Source organism: Vanacampus margaritifer, chromosome 13 (genome assembly GCF_051991255.1).
Source record: "Vanacampus margaritifer isolate UIUO_Vmar chromosome 13, RoL_Vmar_1.0, whole genome shotgun sequence".
In the NCBI taxonomy this organism is placed as follows: domain Eukaryota; kingdom Metazoa; phylum Chordata; class Actinopteri; order Syngnathiformes; family Syngnathidae; genus Vanacampus; species Vanacampus margaritifer.
Window position 1 is genome coordinate 15697354 of NC_135444.1, and position 25040 is coordinate 15722393.

Sequence of the window (25040 nt, forward strand, 5' to 3'; positions counted from 1 at the left end):
TACAGCTGGACAGAACAAGTACGAGCACATGCAAATCAGGTGATGTTGCCCGTGTGCATGAATTTTATGGCGGCCGACCGAAAACTGGGGCTGAAAGAGTGGTGAGCTCACATCCTGTTGGGCTGCGCTACATGCGAAGGCTACAATTAGGATGGCATTATGCTGAGTCACGACTCATCTTTGAGATTTCACTACAAGCACTGCATCAAAGAATCCTCAAAAATTACAATTTGCATGGCAATTTGAGACATTCCTCAAGTGGAGGCTGTCCCTTAATATAATGATTTGACCCCAATAGTCACTTTAGACAAATAAACACCTCTTCCCAAAAAGATGCCATCTATTTATAGCAGAGAATTGACTCCCAATAAAATTATTATTTGTTTGCCACTAATAATGTATCATTGTTCATTATGCCAGTGAAGTACAGTGACAGGCAGAATAACTAAATGCTCTTCCACTAGATGGCAGGAGGTTGATAATTAACCCACTTAATGTGACGTTTTTTTGTCTGAGGACGTGCCGGGCGATTAGCTCTATGTACTGCGATCAATAAAGATTGGGAAAAGTAGTGTATTAGTCACGCACTGAAATTTAAAAAGTAGTAAAATTACGGGAGAAATTTGCCAATATAGTCATAAGTGTACAAAAAAAGGTCGTATAATTTACGAGATTCAAGCCAAAACACTACAAGAAAAAAAAATCATATCAACGAACAGAAGTCAGAATGTTCCAAGAGAAAAGTGAGAAATCCTGTTATGAGAAAAAAAAATATCTACTGTAATTACAAGAACAAAGTTGCAATATTACTAAAAAAAATTACTGCGCTATGACAATGAATCGAAATTTCTTTAAATGTTGCGAAGGAACAAGGCATTAAGTTACATGGTAAAACTAGACTGTTACGGGGGTACAAAAAGTCACAAAGTAACAGGAAAAAAGTGATTAAGTAATAGCAAGCCAAACTGTAATTCCACTCCTGGAAACTGACTTTATTCCTAATAGTTCTTATCTTATTTTAAATTCTAGCTTCACGTGACAATTAAGTGTCAAATGTACTAATATTCTGAAACTGTATTTGTATAAATGAAGGCAGATGAAGGCCTCCCCCACCATTTGAAAGCAAACACCCCCCATGGCCACTATTTGCGGAAATTCCATATAAATGGGAGTTACACCCGTAAAGCTTACCTCATTAATAATCTATGCTAATGCAGTATTTATGTCATTGCAGTAACTATTTGTCTGAAAAAAAGTAGTTTGATAAATGCTGGTCATAGTTCCTAATTATAGCATCCTATCCTGCATCAAATTCTGTGTCAAAAAAGGATTAGTTTCTCATGTTGCCCCATGAGGAAAATGAATAGCTCACTCCGTGTTATACATAAAGAGCCTGCCAATCTGCAGTGATTAATTCTAGGTAGTCCACCATTGTTAATAAACGTCATCAGGGTGTGCTTACTCACCATAGTGATTTTTTCCTTCCCTTAAGGTAGTTTTCCAGGATGATTCCCGCAACAGTACGTCCCTTTCCCACACCTGCCCCATCTCCAATCAGGAAGCCTGCTCGCTGGTTGTTCTGCAGGATGACCTCGTGTTGCTGGCCATACAAAAAGAGAGCGATCATTGCTTAAAGTGAAAGGGAGGGACTTCTGGTAGATGTCTCTGACGTGTGACTGTGTACCTGACAGGCGTATATGATGGCTTCTAGCTGCAGGGCGGACAACAGGCCGTTGTTAATGATAGACTCAGGTATGGACAGAGTGTATGTGATGTCCGGAGGAGGGACACTGGACAGCGTGTTGGTCTCCACCACTATGTCGGGATGGGAAATTCCGATTGTGGCTGAAGAGGAGAAAGGAAGAAATGCCGTTTGTCTGAACGGAGTGTACGGCTAAATTTTGCCGTTGAGTCTAGTGACCTACATTTGGAAGGTCTGTACTCAGCATACGTGTCGACATGGCCCAGTTCCTCTGAATCCTCTTCCTCTGCTTCCTCCTCCTCCTCTGGGGGTGACTGGGTTCTCTGAGTCTGGCAACACCAAAGACAACATTCAACAGAAGCCAAAAGCGGCACTATATGCTGTTGCTCTTTGCCTAGGTGAAGTTAGAAAAATAAATGTTAGTAGCCAGCCAGACAGGTTAACACGCCACAATTAAGAGATTCGCAGAGAAAACGTAGGACAACACAGCAATGGGAATGGGAGTTAAACCAGCTAAAAGCAGGAAGTAGAAAAACATGGCGTTTTTTTAAACCAGCTTGGCGCCGATTGGTTAGTGTGTCCTGTCCACGAGTAGCATACCGCTTCTGATAGATGAGCGTGTGGGGAGAAGAGCGCTATAAAAACCCGCAGCTTTCATGATCACAAAATTGTGTTTGTTGTATGAAGTCAATTTGATCCCGAAATGATACTACAAAGTCAACATTACGAGAGAAAAGTAAGGTAGCGAGCATGAATGTGATGAGAAAAACAGTTGAAAATTATAGGAATGAGAAGTTAAAATTAGAAAAAAAAATAATATTACAAGAATTAAGTGCTAAGAGAATAGAGCTGCAAAATTAGAAAAAAAAGTCTAAATTGAGAGGAAAAAGTCATGACAAAAAAAAAGAGAATAAAACTGTAATGTTGAGAAAAAAAATCATAAAGCTATGAGTTTAAAGACATGATTGGTAAAGAAAAAAAAGGCAGAACAGATTTTTTTAAAAAACATTACATGAATAAAATTGTAATGCCTTGATTTTTCCCCCCTTGTAAATCTATATTTCAACCAATTTTTCTGACAATATAACGGCTTTATTATTCATCAACTTTATTCTCAGTATTGTTTTCCTTTCCAATGTGGCCTCAATACTGCTTTGTAGTTGTGGTTGTCTCAGTGCAGTTGCAAATGCTATGCAATCCTTACATCATCTGTGATAATAAAAAATGATAAAATAAAATAATGGATGAGAATCTGTTGGACTCTGACAAGAAGACTAAAATCAGCTGATAGTGATGTTCAACTGTCAATTTTCTGCTCAAGTGTGTACATTTGAGAGCAACCAATCACAGAGGTGCACACAGATAAAGAGAGGGTTAGTATAAATTCTACATCAGATTGTTGCGACTACCTGAAATCCTCCTAAAGGTGGTGTGCTGATTATAGTGGTTATATCATCCAAACTGGCCAAGCCCTGAAACTTGCTGGAGCCTTTTAGCTGTCAACAAAAACATTAAATCAAGAAACAGAAACTCAAATGGATGGGAAAGACAGACAAAAAGTATGAAGGGGTGCTTATTATGGCGTTCACTCAAGAAAATGGGGTGGGGGGCCCGCCTGCTCCTGGGTTTGCTCTCCGGCCGGTAGCCCCTGCTTCAATTTGTTGTGTGCCTCACAGGTGAGTGGCAACTAGTAATGGGCGAGGTTGGGCTGATACCGGCCTTATTATTATAATACATTTGTGCGTGCGTGTATCTACTGACCTCCAGCTGGCTCTGTGCTGGTGTGGTGGCGGCCGTGGTACTCGTGCTGACGTCCCACAGCGTGGGAACCGTGTCCAGGTGGTCGGTGCTGATGAAGGACTGCGCGTCGGCATACTCGGACAATGAGTCGGCCGGAGAGGAGAACAGGGAATTGGTGGAGAGGTCATCGATGCAGGACAGATCCTGTGGGGGGAGAAGAGGAGTTTTGAGTTCTGCCTTCTACTTCAGGAATGGGCAAGGATATATATACAGTATATGTATACACACACACACATATATATATATATATATGCAGAAAAAATATTAATGCGGTCATTGATTAATCGACTTGGACTCGGCTTTCATCACAATATAGTTGACAAAAAAAAAAAATCTTTAGTCCCGCAACCTCAACATTTACTTCTAAAAATCGGAGCGCTTGTGCCATTTTAGCCATAGCTGCCTTCCCTCAACACCCCCAAGTCATTAGCATGAATGCACTCTAACTAGCCTCCCCCAGGCACCGCCTCCAGCCCCTGGGGGCTTATAAAAATGGATGTGGCCAGATAGGAATTAAGTAATGGGGGACGGGGAATATGGAGATCAGCAGAGGACAATAAGCTGACAAGAGAAAATACAGCGGAACCTCATAATGAACACTTCAACTTGAATAATTTGGAGTAAAAAACAACAACATTTTAGTAGACTAGTACATTGGCATTATAATTAGAAATACAGATGACATACACAAATTACTGATCAGATGCTAACAGAAATACACCATTATGTAAAAAACAGTATCATGTTTGCGTGAGAGATCATTCTTCAACACATTCAAGGTACGTTAATATATTAAGGCTACAAGAGTTAGTGTGTCTACAATTGGTGGAATAAATATTTGCTGCTGAGGCAGATTACAAATGTACTAGCATGGCTAACATCAGCTCTGACTTTACTCCTAAAAGGGGCTAATAGCTAGCCATTATCTGCGAAATAAGTACTTTTATTGTTGCACTACATTTTGATATAATTTATAAAAATTCTAGTGTTTCTTTTGGTAATGCACCACATGCTTAAAATGTTTAAAAAGAAAATAAATTGTGTTCAATGGAAAAAAGATAATATTACTTACCTAAACATTTCATAGGCGGCCTAATACATATTTTGTGTAATGTGAAACTGCTATATTTTTTGTTTTATCATACCATGATGTCTGTTATCTGCAGTCAGGTCAGGTTTACAAACAAGAATATGTTCATAATTTTCTTACCTGGATAAATAAAGCTTAAATTAAAAAATTTTTAACACCGCCATCATTTGATACCAGACCATGTCTAATCCCGTGTGTCAGTATCGTGCTACAAACTGCTTACTGTTGCCTCAGTGACTTCAAAGGATGAGCACTTTTGGTTTAATTTATTTAGTTTGATCCGAGCAGTTGTATGACAATTAAGACTGTTAAAATGTTAATTAAAACATTGCCTGTATAGTTAATTAAGCCTCTTTGTAGTTCCACCGTAGAACTCAATGACAATAACGTGTATGAAAGCAGCTACTTAAAAGGTTATGCTTGCAGTAAAGCAGTGTCCTACATTTCACTACGACATAGTTAAGATCACGAGGGTGATTGCCACAGTCCACGAAGCCTAAGGGTATCATCGAGACTCCTTTTAAATAATATGCTAGACTAATTATCACCGCGCATTACTCAACAGTTCCCCGGAACATGTCTGACGGGTGAGAGAGGACAAGACGCTGGGGCTATCCATGCAAACATGACTGCATGGTGTGGGAATGGGGCCTGGCAAGGGTGGTAAACACACGGGTGTTATTTTTGTGCTCTGTTACAGAAGAGACTTGCGCACCGTCGCGTGGGAGCACCGCCATCGTCATTTGCTTGGACTCTCTTTGTGTGAGGATAATTTCTTGGGGGCAAGATCAGGCATGAAAAACAGGCTCTCCTGAGTTGTCCTAGTCTCTGATTGGCTGCCTTAAGGGTGATAGACGGTGCATGTTCTTAATTTAAGGAAGGGTGGGGTAGAAGTGGGGGGTGAGTGGGGACACGCCCCCAGGACACATAACTTTCTACCACCTCTTTCTTCAGCCGTGCGTCGTCACTATCCCATTTCACCCCTGAGCTGGTCTGGCTGCGACAGATGTGTAAACAAAGCCACAAAAAAATGGACACATCATCATTTTGCAGAGGCACCATGGTGGAAACGCACAGATAAGCAGCATACCGTCATTTTTAATCGAGAAAAACAGTGGCGAGAAAGCTTTTGTTTACCTCAGGCGCATTTACTAGAAGAGGGGGTCTTCTGTCAAAGTCATGGGCTGATAAATGGAGGCGCACAAGATATATTTTGGCATTTCCTCCCACTCTAAATCCTTCAGTTTTAAAGTCAAACAATTTGTAGTTTAAGCCCCATTTGGGATAAACGTGCCTTAAAAGACAAACAAAGCAGTCATAGAATCCAAACAGCATGACTCCAAAATAATGTAAGAAGTCGTCTGGCCGTATGTACAATAAATGCCACGTTCATGTGGGATAGGGACTTAGCCCTGCTGCAAATAGTGTGGTTATATTATTTTTTTTAAATATACATTTATGGCAATTAGGAAAGTGGTAGGTGCGGTCTGTCGCTCTGGGCCCGGCGACGCGGTTCGGGGCCTGTGGGCCGCCGGGGTGCCCTGTGGTTCCCTCTCCCCTCCCTCCCCCTTGCTGCCTCTCCCTCCTCGCCTCTCCCCGCCGTCCTCCGCCTCCCTGTCCCTTCTCCCTCGTCACCCTTCCTCCTCCTCTCTCTGCAGCCCTGCCGCTGCCCCTTGCCCTTCTTGTCGTTTCCTTCCCCCGTCCCTTCCCCCTCCCCTATCCGCCTCCTCCCCCTCTCCTGGGCCGGGTGCTCCATCCGTGGCCCGGATCTCGGAGCGCCGGGGGCCGGGAGGGTTGGTTGTAATTGGTGTTGTGCCCGCCCCGCTACGGTGGACCTCCTGGCACCTCGGGCGGGCCCCAGTATCCGGGGGGCGAGCCCTATCGCCCCGCCGGGCTGGTCCCATATGCCCGGCGGGGCGATAGGGCTCGCCGGGCATATAGGGGTGTGGGGGTCTGGGGATTTAGGGGCCTGGGGGTGGCTGGGGCTGGGTTTGGGGGGGATGGGGGGGAGCGGGGGCTGTGGACCGGTGGGGTGCCTGGCGGGCCTGCAGTGCCCCGTTCTGCTGCGTTGGGTTGGGGGCGCGGGCCGTGTTGGGGTGGGGGGCCCGCCTGCTCCTGGGTTTGCTCTCCGGCCGGTAGCCCCTGCGGGTCCCGGGGGTCGTCCTTTGGCGCTGCCGCGGCCTGGGGGGCCCTGAGGTGTTGCGCTTGCTCTGTCCTGGCAGGGGTCGACGGCTCCCCTCTTTGGTGGAGATTTTCATGCATGCCAGATCCACCACACCAGCATCTATCGAAACTCAGACACAATCTGCTTCTTCCTCAGGTCATTGAATCGGTGGAGGCTGGTGTCTGTGGATTTCACTCTACTTCGTCTGTCCTTCCTTCCTTTCCTCAATCTCTCCTTTGGTCTCTTGGGGTCTCCCTGATTGGTTGGGGTTTAGATGTTTCTTGGGTTGGTGAAGGACTCTGGTTGGTGTCCCGGTGGATGGTGTCTGGTCGGTGCTGGATTTCACTTTCCTTTCTCTTCTTTGGTCCTTCCTCGGGTCTCCTGACGGCCTCACGACTCTGGCTGGAAGTGTTCGGTTTAGGTGAACGGTATGGGATTTTTTAATAGGTTAAAGGTGAACTAATGAATACACACTCACACACACGCACATGCACATCCAAAATAAAAATTAATAAAAATACAAAAAAAGAGAGCAATGATGATGACATGTCAAATGGGTAAAATTACCGAATGAACAATACTGAGCTCTCCAGGAAAAAAAAAAATAGGGTCGATAATTGCAGATAATTATCGGCCACCGATATTATCGTGCGTCCCTAATTTCAAATATTAAGAAATACAATTAAAAGCATCACCAGTAATAGTTAATATTTTATGTGGGCAACACTTTCACAGTTCACTTTACATTGTCCTATGGGATTTTAAAATACATTTTTCATCCTTAATTAAAACTAAAAAGGTCAAATGTGGGTTTGAGCAAGCATACTGTCCCAGCAGAATGTGAGAAAAGTGTGCTGGGCTCGTGCTAAGCGGGACACCTCCGAGCTCAGCACCATGCTAATCGAGTTGTCAAGCAGAGCGGAACAGAGGCTGCAGTGTTACTTGTCCAGCGGCAGACGTGTACCCGGAGCTGGTTCATCTACTATTCGTAAGACTGGGCCCTGCTGCACAGAGATAAGGCTTGAATTCCAACCGCTCTGATGCTAATCTGCAGCACACAGCCAACGCATCCATGCAACCGCTAATCCTGCCTCACTCTCACTTTAAAATCCAAATTTTGTTATTATTATTATTTTTTTTAATGTTTCTGCAAGTGTGTCTTTCCAAAATGGCTTCCAGAAGGGCATGTGAAGGCTCATGCTTTTCGTGTCATTTCTCCACCCATGTGCTGCTCAACAAAAGTAGCCTTTCACATGTTCCACTTTTGCCCTGGTTTCCCAACGCAGTCACACGCCGTCTTTTCCCCTTCAGCGCTTGGGCAATCTTTTGATCAAAAGAACGTAATGTGACAAGCAAGTTGCTGTATCGCACGCTGAGGCTGTAAATTACAGCACTTGTGTGCCGTGGGATGAATGATAGGCGGCGCATATCATTAGCAACTAATCTGTCCCACAGAGTGGATACCAGCGGAATTAGTTCATGGAAAAAATAAATAAGGCAAACGTAACATACTTGGCTAATGCGACATGAAAATGCAATAATGTGTGACTGTCATGAAGCTTTGAAGCTGTTCTCCATATAAAAACAGCAAAGTCACTGCTTATCACATGAGCCTTATGATAAGTTGCAGCACGGCCGTATAAGGAAGTCTGCATATAAACATATAAGCGGAACTTTTTCCATATTTTTGCCTTTCACACAGATCCCAGCAAAGGTGGAATATCTCACACAATGATCAGTATATACGTTACAAGTCTACACAACAGTGCGAAAGACATGAGAGTCAGGTGTTAAACTTCCCACTGCTGTCCCGCAATTTATATTTACACAGGTGCTGACCAGCTCTGTAGCTTGTATACTAGTGTTGTCACGATACCAACATTTTGACTTCGATATATATACCTGCATAAATTACCTCAATATCGGTACTAAAACATTACCTCGACCAAACTCTGAAACATCAGTAAAAGCAGCAAAATGAAAACTGACAAAAGAACTTCAAAATATTTTCATTTATTATTAATTGTAAATATTGGGATGTATACATGTTAATTTATGTACACACTGTATATATTTATGTTTATACTGTATGTGCTTTCACATTGCACGCCATATTCTTGAAGTACTGTATTCGACTGCATTTGATGTCATCCGTTTTTAAATATTGGCAATACAGTGGCACTCCAATGACTCAATGTAACGTTGCTTGTGTGTGCGTGAATGTCTCTGCTCTTCTTCATTCCGCTCCCGATTAGTCGAATGCGTAATCAATACTACAAACTGTGAACAAAATAATTCACATGCCACTTATTTTTAAGGGAAAAATGCGTCACAACCGGTCGTCTGAGCTTTTTCTATGCATTACTGTGATCTCCTACTGTGCGCCTGTACTGTAAAAATGTGGTTGGTTGTTCCTGAACACAGCCACGTCAATTATAAGTGTCCACACTTTTACAGCCACATTATTTCAGTCGTTTATTTCAACCTCCTCTCTCGTTGTAAAGACTTGACATTTGAAAAAGTGTATGTAGACTTTTCTTTTATATCCACTGTATAGAGAACAGCTACCTACGATAAAAAAAGACGATAAAATCATACTCAAACTACCATTAAGCCCCTTTAAAATTGTTTGTAAAATTATTTTTCCGCTTGTGGCTATACATAGACATCCAACGGTCAATTCAGCAACGGTCTGCATTTGGAGGTAGTATCAGAGTCGGAAAAGTGCAGGGATGACGCCTGTGTGTAAGGGAATGCCAAGTGTGAAATTTAACACTTGACGCTCACTTCTTCGGTACGGTTGTGTTGAAAACAATTTGTCACTGTCCAACAAGCATGTGAGATGTCGCTGTGTGAAGACAAATACACAGTTGTGTACATATTCCGCCTTAGCTGGGTTCTGTACAAAAACATTCATATGGGGATAAATACAGTCTTTATAGCGATTTTGAAGGATTACTCTGGGAAAAAAAAGGGCTACATTCAATAGAATAACCACAAGACTTGAGTGACAGTAACGATCTAATTATAAGAAAATCGAGTCAGACAAGAACAAGAAGACACAAGTGGAAGATGGGAAGACAGGGAGTCAAAGGAGGGAAGAGGGCGGGATTGTTATGTACTTCGAGATTGAAAAGGTGCACCATTTGTTGAGGGATCCCAAGTAAATGAGGTTTGCTTTCCTGCCAGCAAGATTTAAGATACTTCTGCTATGATGAAAATGCAAGTCGGCAACAACTCTTGGTATTTCGTTCACTAGCCACATTGCGGTGAATTTCAAAGTACATACAAGACGGGCCATGCTCAGGGCTTCCCCCGCCTACGCGCTGCACGCTCGGTTGCTTTTCCAAAGCAGAGAAGTCAAACAAGTGACGTCACCATTCCAAAGACTTCCCCATTTTCTCATCCCTAAACCTCACATTTGTGCCTTATTGTTGATCTTAGATTTGGCTTCCTTCCAGCTGAGACACTCGGCAGGAAGGGGAGTAAATACTTGAGCTGTCAGTGAGAACGATGTCGCTGTTGTTTGCAGTGTAAGCAGTGGTCCTGCATGTCAATATCTAAACGGTGTGTGAGTGAAGCAGACAAACTGAGGGTTATGACATCACGCTTGCGCTCAGCTGAGTGAAACAAGCCATATTCCGTGCTCAGCTGTTGACCTTGTCCAAGCAGTCAACACCACTTGACCGACAGCGTCCATGTGTAAGTTCACGGGGTACGTCCGGGGCCACCAACTGAACAGGCGGCGTCTTTTATCAGCTTATGGTCTAACCAAGAAGCAAAATTGTGAACGTCTGTTGTATTAAGTCTTTTGCTCATAAAATCGCTGAATTAAAGCTGCTATGTGGACATCTTTACAATAGCTTTTTTATTTCACCATATATGACTCAAACATCTTCTAATTAGTAGATTAAAACTTTTAGAGGTCCACAATGGGTACTCCTGCAAGCCTCTGGCCAATAGTATTCAGACTGGATTCGGGTTCCAATTTCCCGCACACTGTCTGCAGATCTGACATCATGTGCACGTTGTGTATGTGAAGACGGGGCATGTGCAGTTTCATTTTTTTGTCAACAGGCTCCTTAGCAAAGGACAAAAGGATGACAATATGAACAGGATGCCATCTGTGCCTTTCAGTTGTGGCTATGGGAAAGCTATGAATGCCATGACCATTAGCTGGCAATCACGCCTTATGCCTCCATTGTTTGTTTTCACTTTCAACCATGTGTGGAAAAGCCATCACAGGAGTCCAGACATAAGCTCTTGCAAAACATAGGGAAATAAAGAACAGTGCCAACACAAAGCACATGGGTATAAACGCGTTATTTGGGTTCACATGATAGGCAGCTGGAATTCCTCATTTAGCAACGGAACAGTCAATAACAAGACAATATTAAGTGTCTGTTTTATTCTTGATAACCTCACACATTTTTACAATGTATTGAATGAAGCGCATCAATCATTTTAAATGATAAACAATAATTAGAAACACTTTGTGAAGCCATGGCCACGCAATGGATTTATCAGATCACAAAAAAAGTATGCAAATGATCATCTTTTACACACCCTGCCCACACAACTCATTATTTGTTTATTCACTTCCAGTAAGCTGCACTCAGGAGGTCATGGTTGACGTTTAACTAGGAAACAAGGAAATGGACTGTCCTGCTATGTCTCCAGCTTTCAGGTCTTCCTGCTATTTTCCCTCCTAACAAACTCGCATTAAGTACGTAATACTGCAGAAATTACTCAAGGCCGAAGTCCGGATAATTAATGATGTGAGGACAAAGATGCTGACGGTGCAAACGCGAACAGAACACACACAAGTGAGTGCTACATAGAATGACATGATATCGGGTTCTCGCTTTTCCTGGAATAGAATGCGTGAGACAGGCAGTCATTTGTCATGAGTAGAGCGCTGGGCTACGTGTGGGATCAAGTCTTGAGTCAATGGTCAGCCCTAAAATGCTATGCAAAAACAGACTAGACTGACATAATATCAGGTTGTTATTTTTTACTGGAATTGAACACATGAGAAGAATTTGGCTGGGGATGACAGCGGAGCACTGAATGAAGCGTGGAGTCCGTTCAAAAATTGCACCACTGTCTTTCCTTCTTCTTTGTTTTTTGTTTGTGTTCAAAAGCAGATACCACACACAGTCCCACTTATGGATGTGCCATTAATAAGCGATCAAGTCCAGCTAAAGACACAAACGTGTAGGCTGATCATAGCTGGGACGAGAACATTTTCATCATTACAAAGAGCCATAATATGGTATAAAGTGATTCTCGACTTGGAAGAGCTGCCCATGCTTTCATTTTATAGTCATATACATACATTAATGATTGACAACAAATATGACAATAAAAAAATACATTTTACCAAGGAATGGTCTGCCTGCCTGATAATGATCAATAAAACATCCATTCATCGATTTTATATCTAGTTGATCCTGTTCAGAGTCGCAGCTTGCTTGTAACTTATTGCAACTGACTTCGGGCAAAAGGTGAGACAGACAGCCATTTACACGCTGACTGAGTAGGAAATAAACCAATGCGACGTATATAGAGATCAGTCGTATACACCACTACAACATGAATGATTTTCACCAATAAAGCATTTTACAGCGTTTTTACTCAGGCAAACTGATAAAACCATTTTGGGTCCTGGCCCACAATTTGGTAAACTCCACAAAAGACTATTTCAAGGCAAAACAAGTAAATAGTACAAATACCTTGGGAAGTGGCCGTCCCAGCTGTGAATACAATTTAGTCCAGAACTGTATGAGCGACATGGGTCCAAACTCTGCTTGAAGGGGAGAGGGGGGGGGGGGGATAGGCACACACACTCAAACACTCTGACACACTCTTGCTTCACCTTGGAGCCCTGAGTACAGCTGCCTGATCCATGGGCTTCTAATCACCTTACAGCCAGTGGGACCCTCGCAGCCCTTTCACGGCTCCTCTCTGGCTGAACACAACACATCTGCCTACGCTGGAGGTGACGCTCTGGTCAATGAGCACCACCCAGGTCTAAAACAAGGCCGCTAGGGTATTGGCGCTGAGTGATAAGTCATAGTGGTTGTGCACTAATAGTTCCTCAAAGAGGTGGCCTGAGAGAGAGTGAGTGAGCGGCGGCGGGGAGGGGAGAGGGAGGGAGGAGAGGAGGAGGAGCTTTCAGGAAATGATGCTTTTGTTGGTAAGTGACTACAGTTACTGGCAGTCAGACCCATTTTACTGTACATGGTGTAACTCAACCGCATTTGTAGTGTAAACAGAATTGCGCTCTGAACCCGGCCACTCCTCGCACGCCGCTGTGTATTGCTATATTTAATTGCCCTTCTTCTTCTTTTTTTTATTTTTTTTTATAAACGATTATTAGATTTAGAAAACTAATGCGCTGTCCGGTTGCTGCTCTAAATTCATACGCTTGACATTTTTTCCCGTTAAAGCTCACTAGTGAGACCGCTACCTTTAACAGTAGATACAGTGGAACATCTAAAGCCGACAACTTTTTATCAAACTAAAGTGTGATAACCATAGAATTAAAATTGAACCTTTAGGCAGAAAAGTATTTGGCTTCTCACTAAAATGTGAACAATGCAGTTATTTAGATACAACATGTATTTTACCAAGGAGATGATAACATAAATTCATCCATTATACACTTCAGAACACAAAGAGTGAGGAGTTTTATTTCGTAATTTATCCGAAGAAGAATAATCTTTATTGTCATTGCACCCCCCTGCTTCCAGGACTTACCAATTTACCTCTGTTCAATCTTGTATGACAATTGAGTGTGTTAAAATGTTCCCCAATACAATGCTTGCCTGCAGTTATTCACATTTGTGTATTTGTTCTCACTGGAAAAACAGGTCTAAAATGTAACTTGTTGACTGCTAGTCTTTTTCAAAGCAGTTTCTAATGTTGCTGTTTTAGAACATTTTGACAGACCGTTCAGGACCCTCAAATTATTGTTTTCTGTAACAATATAAGCCCCAAACCTACCAAAACAAAGAGTAGACTCTTTTCTTTCATTTTCAGTTCTTTAGTAACCAACAGTAAAATGGGAGTTGGTTTCACTTAACAAAACCAGTTTTTGCCCAAAAAGCTTTTTGCGGAAATAAATGTCAAGCACAACATTGAATTTGTCGCTAAAATTTCTTTTGTGACATCTCACATCTCTTAGTGTGGCTTTTTTTCCATGGTGATCGCCATTCACCACATCTTTTCTCACAATATTGACACACAATTTTAATACCTACTGCCACACCTACTGTTTATACAACACGTCTACTGTACATACTTCAAGTTGTCCAATTTTGAATGTTTGGCAATTCTCTCCCTCACAATCAACGTGGCAAGCCAAAATTGACCACCAATCTTATCTTCTACTCAAAAATTGTGCTGTTCTCAAATCCAAAGCAAAGCAATGCCTGCAATATATAGCTAATCGGAAGTGAATGCTTCAATGCAGTAATAAAATAGTCCTAAGCTACCAAGGCAAACTATTACATCGAGAGTACTAGATACACAACAAGGATGCAGATGCACCAGGTTGAACTGTTTTGTTCATTTTGCACTGGAGGCGAAAATACCAACTGGTTTTTGAAACAAACTGAAAAATCAAAAAAAAAAGGACACTTTGCCCCATGCAGGTTGAACATGTCGTAAATATGCATATCCTGAATTCAAGGCTGTCACAGCAAGGAAAAAAAAACAAAAAAAAAACTATCATCTGTTGGCACAATAATTGCACAAGCAGATCAAACTCCACAGTAACTCTTCAGGTTCGCCGTGAAACCAGAACATTAAACATTAGGATATTCAAACAAATAACGTCATTTGCTGAGACAAGTGGGGTCCATTTGCACCCCCAGCTTCCAGGAATCCATATCACGTCAGGATAATATACTGTAATGTCCATCTTTGTGAGACTGAAATGGAGAAAAGACTCTCATAGACAGAGTGGCGCCTGTCCATGGTGTCATCGTATAAGTGGGAATCCTTTGCAGTGTGTGTGTGTGTGTGTGTGTGTGTGCGTGTGTGTGTGTGTGTGTGCGTACGCGTGCCTGTAGTAAGCAAAGTGGCACCAGGAGAGGCTCGACTCAGTGAATCATCTTGTACCAAACCCATAAGGCATTAAATTGACTTTGTGCAACTTTACTTGAGCAACTAGCATTTTAGCATGCAACATAATAATACAGCAGGTTCAGGGCAGTCTGTTTATGATATTAAACTCGCTAACTAGGAATAAGACAAATATTCTTTATACTCTTTACAAGTTTTAAAGGTGTGAAAGGCGCTAAAATGAAGACGAAAATATGGGAATGTTGAAAATCATTCTCAAAGTGAACTGAATGAGTTGAACATTTTGAATGTAGAATGGGAACAAATTGTTGAATGTATCATTGGAAAGGAATGGAAAATTTTGTGGTTAAAAGTAAAGTAGAATTATGTGGAATGAGGAATACACAAACACACATATTGATCAAGTCGTCTTTGACTTGAGGCACATTTTTACCAAGAAAACTCACCCACTTGTGTTTGCCTCCACTGTATTTAAATCCCAGAAGTCAACTTCATTCCTCTTAATTGCTTCTAAACAAAAGACTGAAGAAATTCCACAAACATGCTCCTAGACAGCTGTGATCAAATCCCTTCTTTGCTCATTCATCATATTACAGTCTGTTTCCTTAAAGCCACTAAACAAAAACAGACTTCAGTGGACAGTGAGGAGAGCGGAAAAGATCAATAGACACCCACACCCTCTCATTCTTCACGACTTGGCAAGTATCAAGACATGGGCAGGGAAAATCTTTTGTGGCTCAACAATCCCTGGCCACATAGTCTAGAAGAGTCAATCAGGTTTGTTTCAGGTGTTCAAGAAATGCAAACATACTATTATTGAATAAGGGCCACTTGAAAACACAGTACATGCAAACGAACACTCAATAAAATCCAATTTGTGTGTCAGCCCTGCGCCAACATCGTCATGACCCTGAACAGGACGACAACTACAATCCGTGCGTATAAAAATACAGCCCAGGAACAAAATGAAAACAAATTCCTGGTTGGCCAAACTCCGAGACGTCAATTTTGCCTGCACCCCTCTCATTAGAGGCCCAGGGAGTACCCAAAACCAGAACAGTCAGGTGACAAAGCACTAATTGGAGGACTTGTGATGTACTTTGTGTCGGCGTGGCTCCCATGAGAGGGAGAGTCTAAAACCAGGAAGTCCAGGTGAGAAAAATATTGTCCTTCACACAGTCTTCTTACACATGTACACATAAAACACACAGCGAAGAATGACTCCTGTGTCTGCACTCTGCTTGCAAAGGGTTTGCATTTTTGTGCGAAAATAAAGAAATAAAAAAGGAACAACAGAAATCCAGCACATGTTCACAAGGACATGCACATATTTTAAAACACTTATCACTTCCACAGAACATCACGCCTATCCTGACACACATCAAACGTAAAATGGAAGTAAAACTCGGAGGTGTGTTTTGTGTGGGTGTGAGTCTATCAACAGCTGTAAACTTGATGAACTGGGAAAAATCGTAGAAGGGCCCCAATGTGGCAGAATTCTGCGTTCCAAACAGAATTTCCCCCTAAAATAAATCTTCTAAGTGAGCATCTAAAGCAGAGGTGGGCATCGAGGGCCGCAGTCCTGCAGGTTTTGCGTGTTGCCCTTCTCCAACACAGCTGATATATGATCAGCTCATCAGCAAGCTCTGCATAAGCCTGATAACGATCCTGTTGATTGGAATCAGCTTGTGTTGGAAGTGAGAAACCTACAAAACCTGCAGGACTCCGGCCCTCGAGGACCGAGATTGCCCACCTCTGATCTAAAGGAAAGTGTAATGATAGCCACAGAACAGGAAATAGAACTGGGTGTAAAAAAATGTCTGGCTGCTCTCCAAAAATGGTAGCATAACAATTAATTTAATGTCAAGTGTTTTAACAAGCAGATGCTAACAGAAATAAGCGTCTTAACCGATCAATAACATTTGATAATTTCAACAGCTACTACTACTACTACTAATAATGTAACAGGTTAATTAAAATGTTGTCTGTACAACACAGGTTTTCTGATGGTGGCATGGAATTAATTAGTTCAATTTACAATTCTGTCAACCTCTGCGTGTTTGCAGTTTGCAATTACTCACAAATGTACCTATTTGCAATTCTATGGAACTTATTGTTGCAATTTGCTGAAAAAACTCCCGTGTTTAGGATTTTTCATCTCTTCCTGTAATGCCTTACCACCACAATCCCACAAGATGATAGAAAAATGCTAATTGGTGCCAAGGAAGTATGTTAAAAATGATACATGTCAGCTGTGGAGGTTTATGGAGGTTCTGTATATACAGTATAGCATTTTTCTATGTGCTTTATTTCACAAAATCCACTCTTAATTTTTACATTACATAAACGCAAATTGTGTGTCACGTCACGTGTCATGAGCAAGGGCTGCGTATCGATCATAGCTTGTCACGCTGACTGCTGCCGCTGTCCATAAATGAGATATTAAGCAGTGGCAGAGGCTGATGCTTATCAGTAGACGTGAAATAAGACGTCAAACATGATGGAGTGCCCCGCTTTCAGCAAATTATTTTTAAAGCGGGGGTGGTGAATCTTTTTCCCACATGTGCCCATTCTGTTTATTTATGAAGTCCTTCCTCTGAGGGTCATGATGCGGCGATTGGACAAATTCATATAAATCATCGGCATCAGTGGTATGTTTTGGGGCTTTTCAGATGTCTTCAGTTAAATTGATCACATATTTTCCATGTTTTAATTGATTGTAACTTCCAAATAGTACATCATCAAACCATGCTATTATTTTGCCTTGTAATAACAGCACTTGTTAATCTTATTCATCTTACAAACTGGTCCGGTGTGGTGCTAATTGTTCAAAACACTGGCACAGACACAAAAACGCAACGGAATTATAGATTAGTGTCATTCGCTGCCAGAATGCCGGGTTAGTAAGGACACTCCCAAAGCACTTGCGACGTCCCAGTTTAAAGACGTCTAAAACGGTTCATAGACACAACTCTTGAGCTTGAATTCTAGTGGAGTTTACGTGTAGAAGAATGTCAAATTACAGTGTCCCTGTGTAGACATGTGCGAACATGCGCTGCGGTTGTCTAGACAACACCAGGCTTTAATCAGTCGGCTCTATGGTACATTAGACAAGGTGAATGAATGCACACGCATAGACACAGGAGGAAGAAGGGATGAAAGGCCAAGATCCCTCCCCTCTGATAAGTGAGGGAGAAACGTTTTAACTCCTCGCCATTCACCAACCTGGGAGAAATCGCCGTTTCTGGGGAGGTTGAGGCAGGAGAAATCCATATCTGAGAACGCAGAGTACATGTCAAGGTGCACATCCGGTGTAGTGGCGGTGGTAGCGGTGCTGCTGTTCAAGTGGTATTGCCTGGAGAGAAAAGGGAGAGGTCATGCTTCATTTTTCAAGAAAAAAACAAAAAAAAAAGAGTTGTCAAGTTACATCTCTGGGCTGCATCATACTGTAAAGGCCTGGGAAAATGTAGAAAGGAACCTTGAACACTCCAAAACAAAAGTCATTTTTTTAGATTCATTTTCATTAACATCCTCCGGATGTTTTGTTATTGCAGAACCTGATGCCCGACGGATGTTTTAGGTTTTCTTCCATGGTAGCATTTTAGTATCGTTATAAAGATATTTTGTTTGTTTTTTTGTGAATTAAAACATTTTCATTTGAAAATGTAAACAACGAAGGATATACAGATTCTCTGCAAACAACTTCCTGTTCCCTTTCTGTAAACTTTTGCTCATTTGAGTTTTGGATTAACTTATTGTTAGACGAGCATGACAATTTTTTTTTTTTAAATTAGAGAACAAATAGTTCCCATTTCATTACATAACCATTAAAGTGAACCAGCCACCATCCGAAGGTAATTCCACTTCACTGTGTGAGTGTGGCCCATTATATCGTCACGAGCCTCTGTGCTTTGAAAAAGGTGAATGCTGCACACGCCCAACTACCAAAAACCAAACCTTTGTTCAGCTGGAACCCTTGTAGCGCACAGCCACTTTGCTTGTCCACCAATCACATGCTAGTGCTCAGAGCTCAGTGGCACTGTGCTCTGCCAAAGCTATTTGCAGGATTTGTCCCGGTGTCCTCAAGCACAGGTCAGAGATCATGGGATGGTTTAACACACAGGAAAAGTGGAAGATAAACGAAAATAAATTGTCAAATACTGTGCATGGCACTCGTGGAAAAAGTCTGTCCAAAAATGTTGGGTTGAAAAGCAACATTTGTTGATGATGAACAAGCATTCCACAAATGTCCTTACATGCTTTTACCTTCAAGCAATTGATACAATCCAACAAATGGAAACATTTTCCCAAATTGGAAATCCCCTTCCAGTCCCTTGAAGCCATTACATGACATATGATATGACAAGTCATGTTGGCCAAGTGAATGGCAAGTTAGCATAACATAAGGCTAAAGCAGCTGATTGACTTGTGACACAAGTGGCATACAACACATCTTTTCACCAATTTGCACAGTCAAATAGAGACTTGCGCCCAAATGACTTTGAAGGACATTCATGATTTCCGTGTGGCTTACAATCTCCACTGGGTTTTTCGTGGCGCGCACTGCGAGATAGGCTGCAGGGATGATGGCATTTAGCACCGGTTGCTCATCTTCCAAACAAGAGGTAACTTATTGCTTTTTACCAGTGCAGTGGGAAAAGGACTTCAAACATTTCACTTCATCCTCACAAACTTCACCAACCACACACACAAAATGGTCAGACATGTTTAACCGGTTTGGTTGCTTTTAAGCGAGTTCATTCAGTGACTGGTCTGCTGTAGCTTCTCACCATGTCTAGACAGAAGGAAAATAAATGCATGCTCAGAGTTCTGTCAATTTTGATAGTATTTCCCTTACGGGGCTTTCAGACAGCACCACGACCCGGTGCCTTTTACCCCTTGTTTGGAAGCTGCAACTCGGTAATATGGATTTACCACCTAGAAAACAAAACGTCCTGGCTTTACTTATTGAGGAGGAGGAGACGACGAGTTTGAAAATTATTACATTATTCAATGTAGACCTTGGAGGTACTATTGTACAAAGAACACACTAAAACTTCAGTATCCCCCAGCTCCTCCCAAAAAATAAATAAAAATCCTGCCCAAAGGCCAAAGCTGGCTGAATATTATTTCTCACGATAAGACAACGTACCTGGCATGAAACGGCTTTACTTTACTGGATGTCCACAGTAACATTGTCGCCTGATATTATGTAACAAGTGAGGAGTCTCTTCCTTCCAGCCAGCACAATTATGAAATGTGAAACCCGCATGCTATCAACAGGTTGCAATTATCCATCCGGCATACCTTGATTCACTTCCATCAGAGGCTGTTACAAAACCGTGTTTTGTTAACAAACTTCTTAAAAAATGGAGCACAAAACGTTAGTGTTTGGAATCAACGAGGAATAAAAAAACTTTCAAAAAAGATTAATCTATCTATCTATTCTTTTAGTAAGCTATCTTTTATTTCTGCAATTGGTCTTAAACTGACTTAAATGTACTTTTAATCACATAAAGCACACAGAGTTACCTTGTCTATGAAATGCATTATACAAATAATGCTGCCTTGCCTTACAGTATATGCTTTCATTTCAAGTCACCTGTATTGACAAGACACATCCACATGAGCAGCAGAGTTGTGATGTGCATGGAGAGGGCGCAACGTACACAGGCTCGCTTGTGCATGCACATACACCCTTTATCAGTCACCTCTAATTCAGTCATGAGGTCATAAAGTCGAAAGGCATTGTCGGATTAAAGACTCTCAAGCAAAAACTAGACGCCTCATCTGGCCTTCTGCACATTACCGCACAGTTGTAAGGTGCATATTTGTTTTAGGCAATTACAGCAGGCAAATAAATAAATACTTATATTTTGGTGTTATCGTTTTAGTTGTCAGTTTCAAATTAACACAAACAAGATTAGCATTCAAAGAAAGGCAATTTGTCATTAAGTGCAAGCAACCCCAATTAGCAGCCTGGCAATTTTTTTTTTAGGAGGGGAATGTAGTCCCATTTTCCCCCATTTTTTATGTAAAACACATATTGAAGGTTTTTCGGCAGTTTTTGAAGAATTGTGGGGCTGTAAAAAAACAAACAAAACCTCTTTATTTTCTTTCTTTATTTAAAAGGGCGTTAATTAATTACACATGCGTGAATTTTTGCTATTAGCAGGCCAGCCGTATTCTCCACCAATAGCAGGGGTCCATCTGTATCAGGAAGTACATGTAACATTCACTTGCCACGACACATTCACGAGCAAGGCGATCATTTAAAAAACGTTCAGTAAAATCGCAGCGTGACAAAATGGCCTAAAACCATCAAAACAGTCTGCCATTGTTGGTTGTAACAAAAAACTTACTGGTTTCCAGATTGCATAGGGCAGTGCACACTGTATCCACCCTGCTGAGAGAAGGACCTCCAGGAGCCAGAGGAGGCAAAGAGGGAACTCTTAAAAAAACAAAAAACAAACAGGTTTATGTGCAGAAACAACAGCAGATGAAGAGGTGCATATAAGGTGCTTTGGTGTACCTCCATGTTTGAGGAGGCTACAGAGAACAAGCTGGTGTCCAGCTGAGGGCCTTCTGGATGCAGGTAGTTCTCCCCGTCCATGGCCAGCGCTGAGGGCAGGGTGGGCATCAGACTGGAGTTGCACACATGATCACGAGATGACTTCTGCTATGGGCCAAACTGGCAACCCTGCGGCTGGCTGCGTCCCAGATTGTACCTCTAGCACGGAAAAATGCCCTCCATGACCTGTAAAAAGACAAAATGGAGTTCTTCATATTTTCACCCGGTTTAGAGCAAAATGCAGTGATAGTGACTGACATTCTTTTTCCTCTCAATTGTCACACCTCAAACTATAAATCAACAAGACTGAGAAAATGTTTTTTTGATATGAAAATAGTCTTTTTAGAAATATAACTAAGAAATGCGCTGTCCGCTACGCATGACTGTGGTGAACGTCATTGGCATTTAACAACTAAAAATTTACTTCAAATAATTTGTGTTTCAAGTCAGAGCAGACTTCTGGAGGATGTTAAGAGCCGCCTCTTAAAACAGCCTGAGGCACAGTGGACTCCTTTTGATGCTCCTCAGCAAAAACATCCCACAAATCTCACCCTGTTTGACAGTTGAATCAATCCAATCTTGCCGTACTCCGCATATCGTTTTTGTGACCCTCCCTTGCCAGAGTCGCCACCCTAATCAAGTGTGTAACCTCAACCCCTTCCCCCATCTTGCTACCTTAGTTCACTCTTGCAACAGTGTGCCCCGCTCTGCCCGGACATACGCCAGGGTGTTCACTGGGGACAAAGCTTGGGTAATAAACCCTAATAGAGTTCACGAGGGTCGAAATAAGAGGGCCTTTGTTTGTCTTGGTGTGTGTGTGTGTGTGTGTGTGTGTGTGTGTGTGAGAGAGACCCAAAATGTTCACCGTGCACACAGGGAGGCCATTTTGCTTTCAGGCTTTACATAGGCCAAATATGGAAACAAGGTAACATAACTTGAGCAAGATTCACTTTTTTTCACGTCTTACATTTAGTATAGGAATTAATGGTATGTATCTCACTGGGCTTTTTGTTTTGTTTTGGATATCCTCATGCGCTCCTTATACAATAATGTAGATGCAAGCATAGCATATAAATAAACTGTTGCTTAAATTCCAGTGGGAAAAGCTGTCAAATGACATCAAACCTCACCCTTCAATCACTCAAAAGTAGGGATGGGCGAGTATGTATAGCAGGTATCGATAGTGGGCCGATACCAGCCTAATTTCATTGTATTTGGTACTCTTGACAGCGGCCGATACCGCTCACGATACCAAGGCACCCTCTTGTGGCCGTTTTACTAACAGAAACTAAACTGCATGCATGGCAAACAAAGTTTTATAAGTGAATTGCATCCAGTTGTCATATGCACTAGGGATATTCAATACCACCTTTCTTCACACCGATACCAGTACGAGTACTCTACTCAACGGTAGTCAAAAATACCAATACCACTAGCACTTAAGATAGATAAATCTCCCCCCCAAAAATAAATAAAATTAAATTAAAATAATGACAGATCATTTTAAAGAAAGACCTACATATATCCCAAATAGATTTTTTTCTTACAACTGCATGAAATGAATGGCAATCTTCTCTTATAATTTCTTGTTCCTGATCGTACAACGGCCACAAGAGTGCAGCCGATACTAATATGCTTGCTGTTGCAAGTATCACTATAAAGTGGCATCATCCCAATATAAAATCCATTGCAGTATTGTACAGAGCTGGAATACTGAAAATTGTGTCAGTCCAAATATGAATGTACTACCGGACTGTATGAAAATATTAAATTATTGCACGTCTTTGGGTACACATATAAGCCATTATCGTGATGATGATATTTTTGCAATATATTTTGCAGCCCTAATTAGACCTACCGTGAGCTTGCTCACCTCCTTTGCAAAATTAATGGTGGTAATTACACCGCCTCATTCATTCATCCTTGGTGCAAACAGCACTGCCATAGCCAGTAAAGGCTTTCCTTTTTCTACCTTAATAGGTGGAAAAATGTGGAAACAAGGTCAATTTAGGATGCAAGATCCCGATTTCTCTAGGGAGTGTGTACAAGGCATTTAAATGCTGGGTCTTCTGTTTCAGCTTGAGTTGCTTGGACCTTAGTGTAAACCAAGCTAGCGATGTGGTAGTAAAATCCATGCCGTGGCTTTCTCAACCCCAGTCCAGCCACGGATAATTAATACTGATCATTTTAAGACTGATCCCAGATACTCTCGTCCCATAAACCTCCAACAGCTCCTAACCTCTGCACACACACACACACACACACACACACACACACACACACACACACACATACGGACACATCGGAAGTGGGAGGTGGTGAGGAGTGTTATCAGTAGGAGGATGGGCGCTGGAGCTAGGGCGGATAGACCAACAGAAAATGAAACATTAATAACTAAAACAAGGCCACAGAGGCACAGAGGAAACAAAGAGCTCATTCACCAAAAAAACTAGCAAGTACATTCATTTTAGAACCTGCGTGGTTGTTTTAAACGGAACCACACAAAAAACAGCTACGCATGTTATCTTTTCGATCTGTTTATTACCACAGTTCTGTATAATCCCTCCAGAGTCCCCCTAGCTCTCTCTCTCTCTCTCTCTCTCTCTCTCTCTCTGGGTGGCCTGAATCTAAAGCTGCGTTTGCGGAGATGAGGCTAATAACACTACCTGTAAAAAAAAAAATAAAATCTACACTGTAATACAAAGCGTACACATCACTGAGATGAATCACAGCTTTTGGTTTCTGCGTCACTTATGCCACTTCAAAACACACAAGACGCATGCCGTCGGCTTCATAGCATCCAGCGTGCGCTTGGTGAGCATGTGGTTGTGCGCTGGTGGTCCGGGTGAGCATCAATGGCTGCCAGGGCACATGGAGATCATCCAAGGAAGTGTGACTTCCTTAAGCTGCTAAATCACGCTTAGCACTCACGAGGAACCTGTGTGTGTGTGTGTGTGTGTGTGTGTGTGTGTGTGTGTGTGTGTGTGTGTGTGTGATTAATCAGTCTGTCATTACTGCCCATTAACTGATAACACAGCTAACATTAAAGCCACACAAAATTATCCCTGTAGGGCCATGTCATTTCCTGAGAATTTAAGAACCAGAATTCTTCAATGTTCAAAGCCGCAAATGATTTCCCAAATGTCATCGCTTCCCCCCCCGGTCCTTACTTCACACACACTCAGTTGAGTTACATGAAAATTGACCCTCTGGTTGTTGTGTAATCTGGAGAGACAGAGAAAGCACTGATGACAAGATGACCCCCTTTCGCAGGGGTAAAAATAAAAGTGCAGGCTTGTCTTGCCCAAAAAGATTCACAATGTCTAAAAAAGACAAGCATGGAACCTCCAAGTAATTGTCACAAATCACAATCAATAATTGGGGACGAAGTAATGACGGAAGTGTGGTTAAAATAAAATGACGGACTGACGATTTCAGTTTGGTCCGGACTGAAAATATGACGGACAATTTTGTAAATTACCTCTGGTAATTATGACTTCACTATTGCTTTGGATTTCAGTACAGCGTGTCCCGACTTACGTACAAATCTGGGTAACATTGCTGCCGTAAGAATGGAGCACCATCTTAATGGTACTTGGTATTTCATTGGTATATAGCACTT

At 42.0% G+C, this 25040-nt stretch overlaps 1 protein-coding gene across 4 annotated transcripts in view; it reads right to left on the minus strand.

The window, feature by feature from the left end:
* Window positions 1-25040, minus strand: part of sbno2b (strawberry notch homolog 2b) — a 49585-nt gene that overhangs the window by 16730 nt on the left and 7815 nt on the right. Inside the window, exons 2-9 of one of the 4 annotated variants that reach the window (XM_077583082.1) lie at window positions 21380-21604; window positions 21210-21298; window positions 18073-18202; window positions 3464-3646; window positions 3112-3198; window positions 1926-2031; window positions 1685-1845; window positions 1467-1600 (exon numbers count right to left, since the gene is read on the minus strand). In XM_077583082.1, coding sequence (XP_077439208.1) covers window positions 1467-1600; window positions 1685-1845; window positions 1926-2031; window positions 3112-3198; window positions 3464-3646; window positions 18073-18202; window positions 21210-21298; window positions 21380-21487 — 998 coding nt within the window. In that variant the 5' untranslated portion in view covers window positions 21488-21604. Of the gene's footprint in view, window positions 1-1466; window positions 1601-1684; window positions 1846-1925; window positions 2032-3111; window positions 3199-3463; window positions 3647-12491; window positions 12878-18072; window positions 18203-21209; window positions 21299-21379; window positions 21605-25040 lie in introns of those variants that run through there. The other 3 variants (XM_077583083.1, XM_077583085.1, XM_077583084.1) reach the window with 3 other exon arrangements.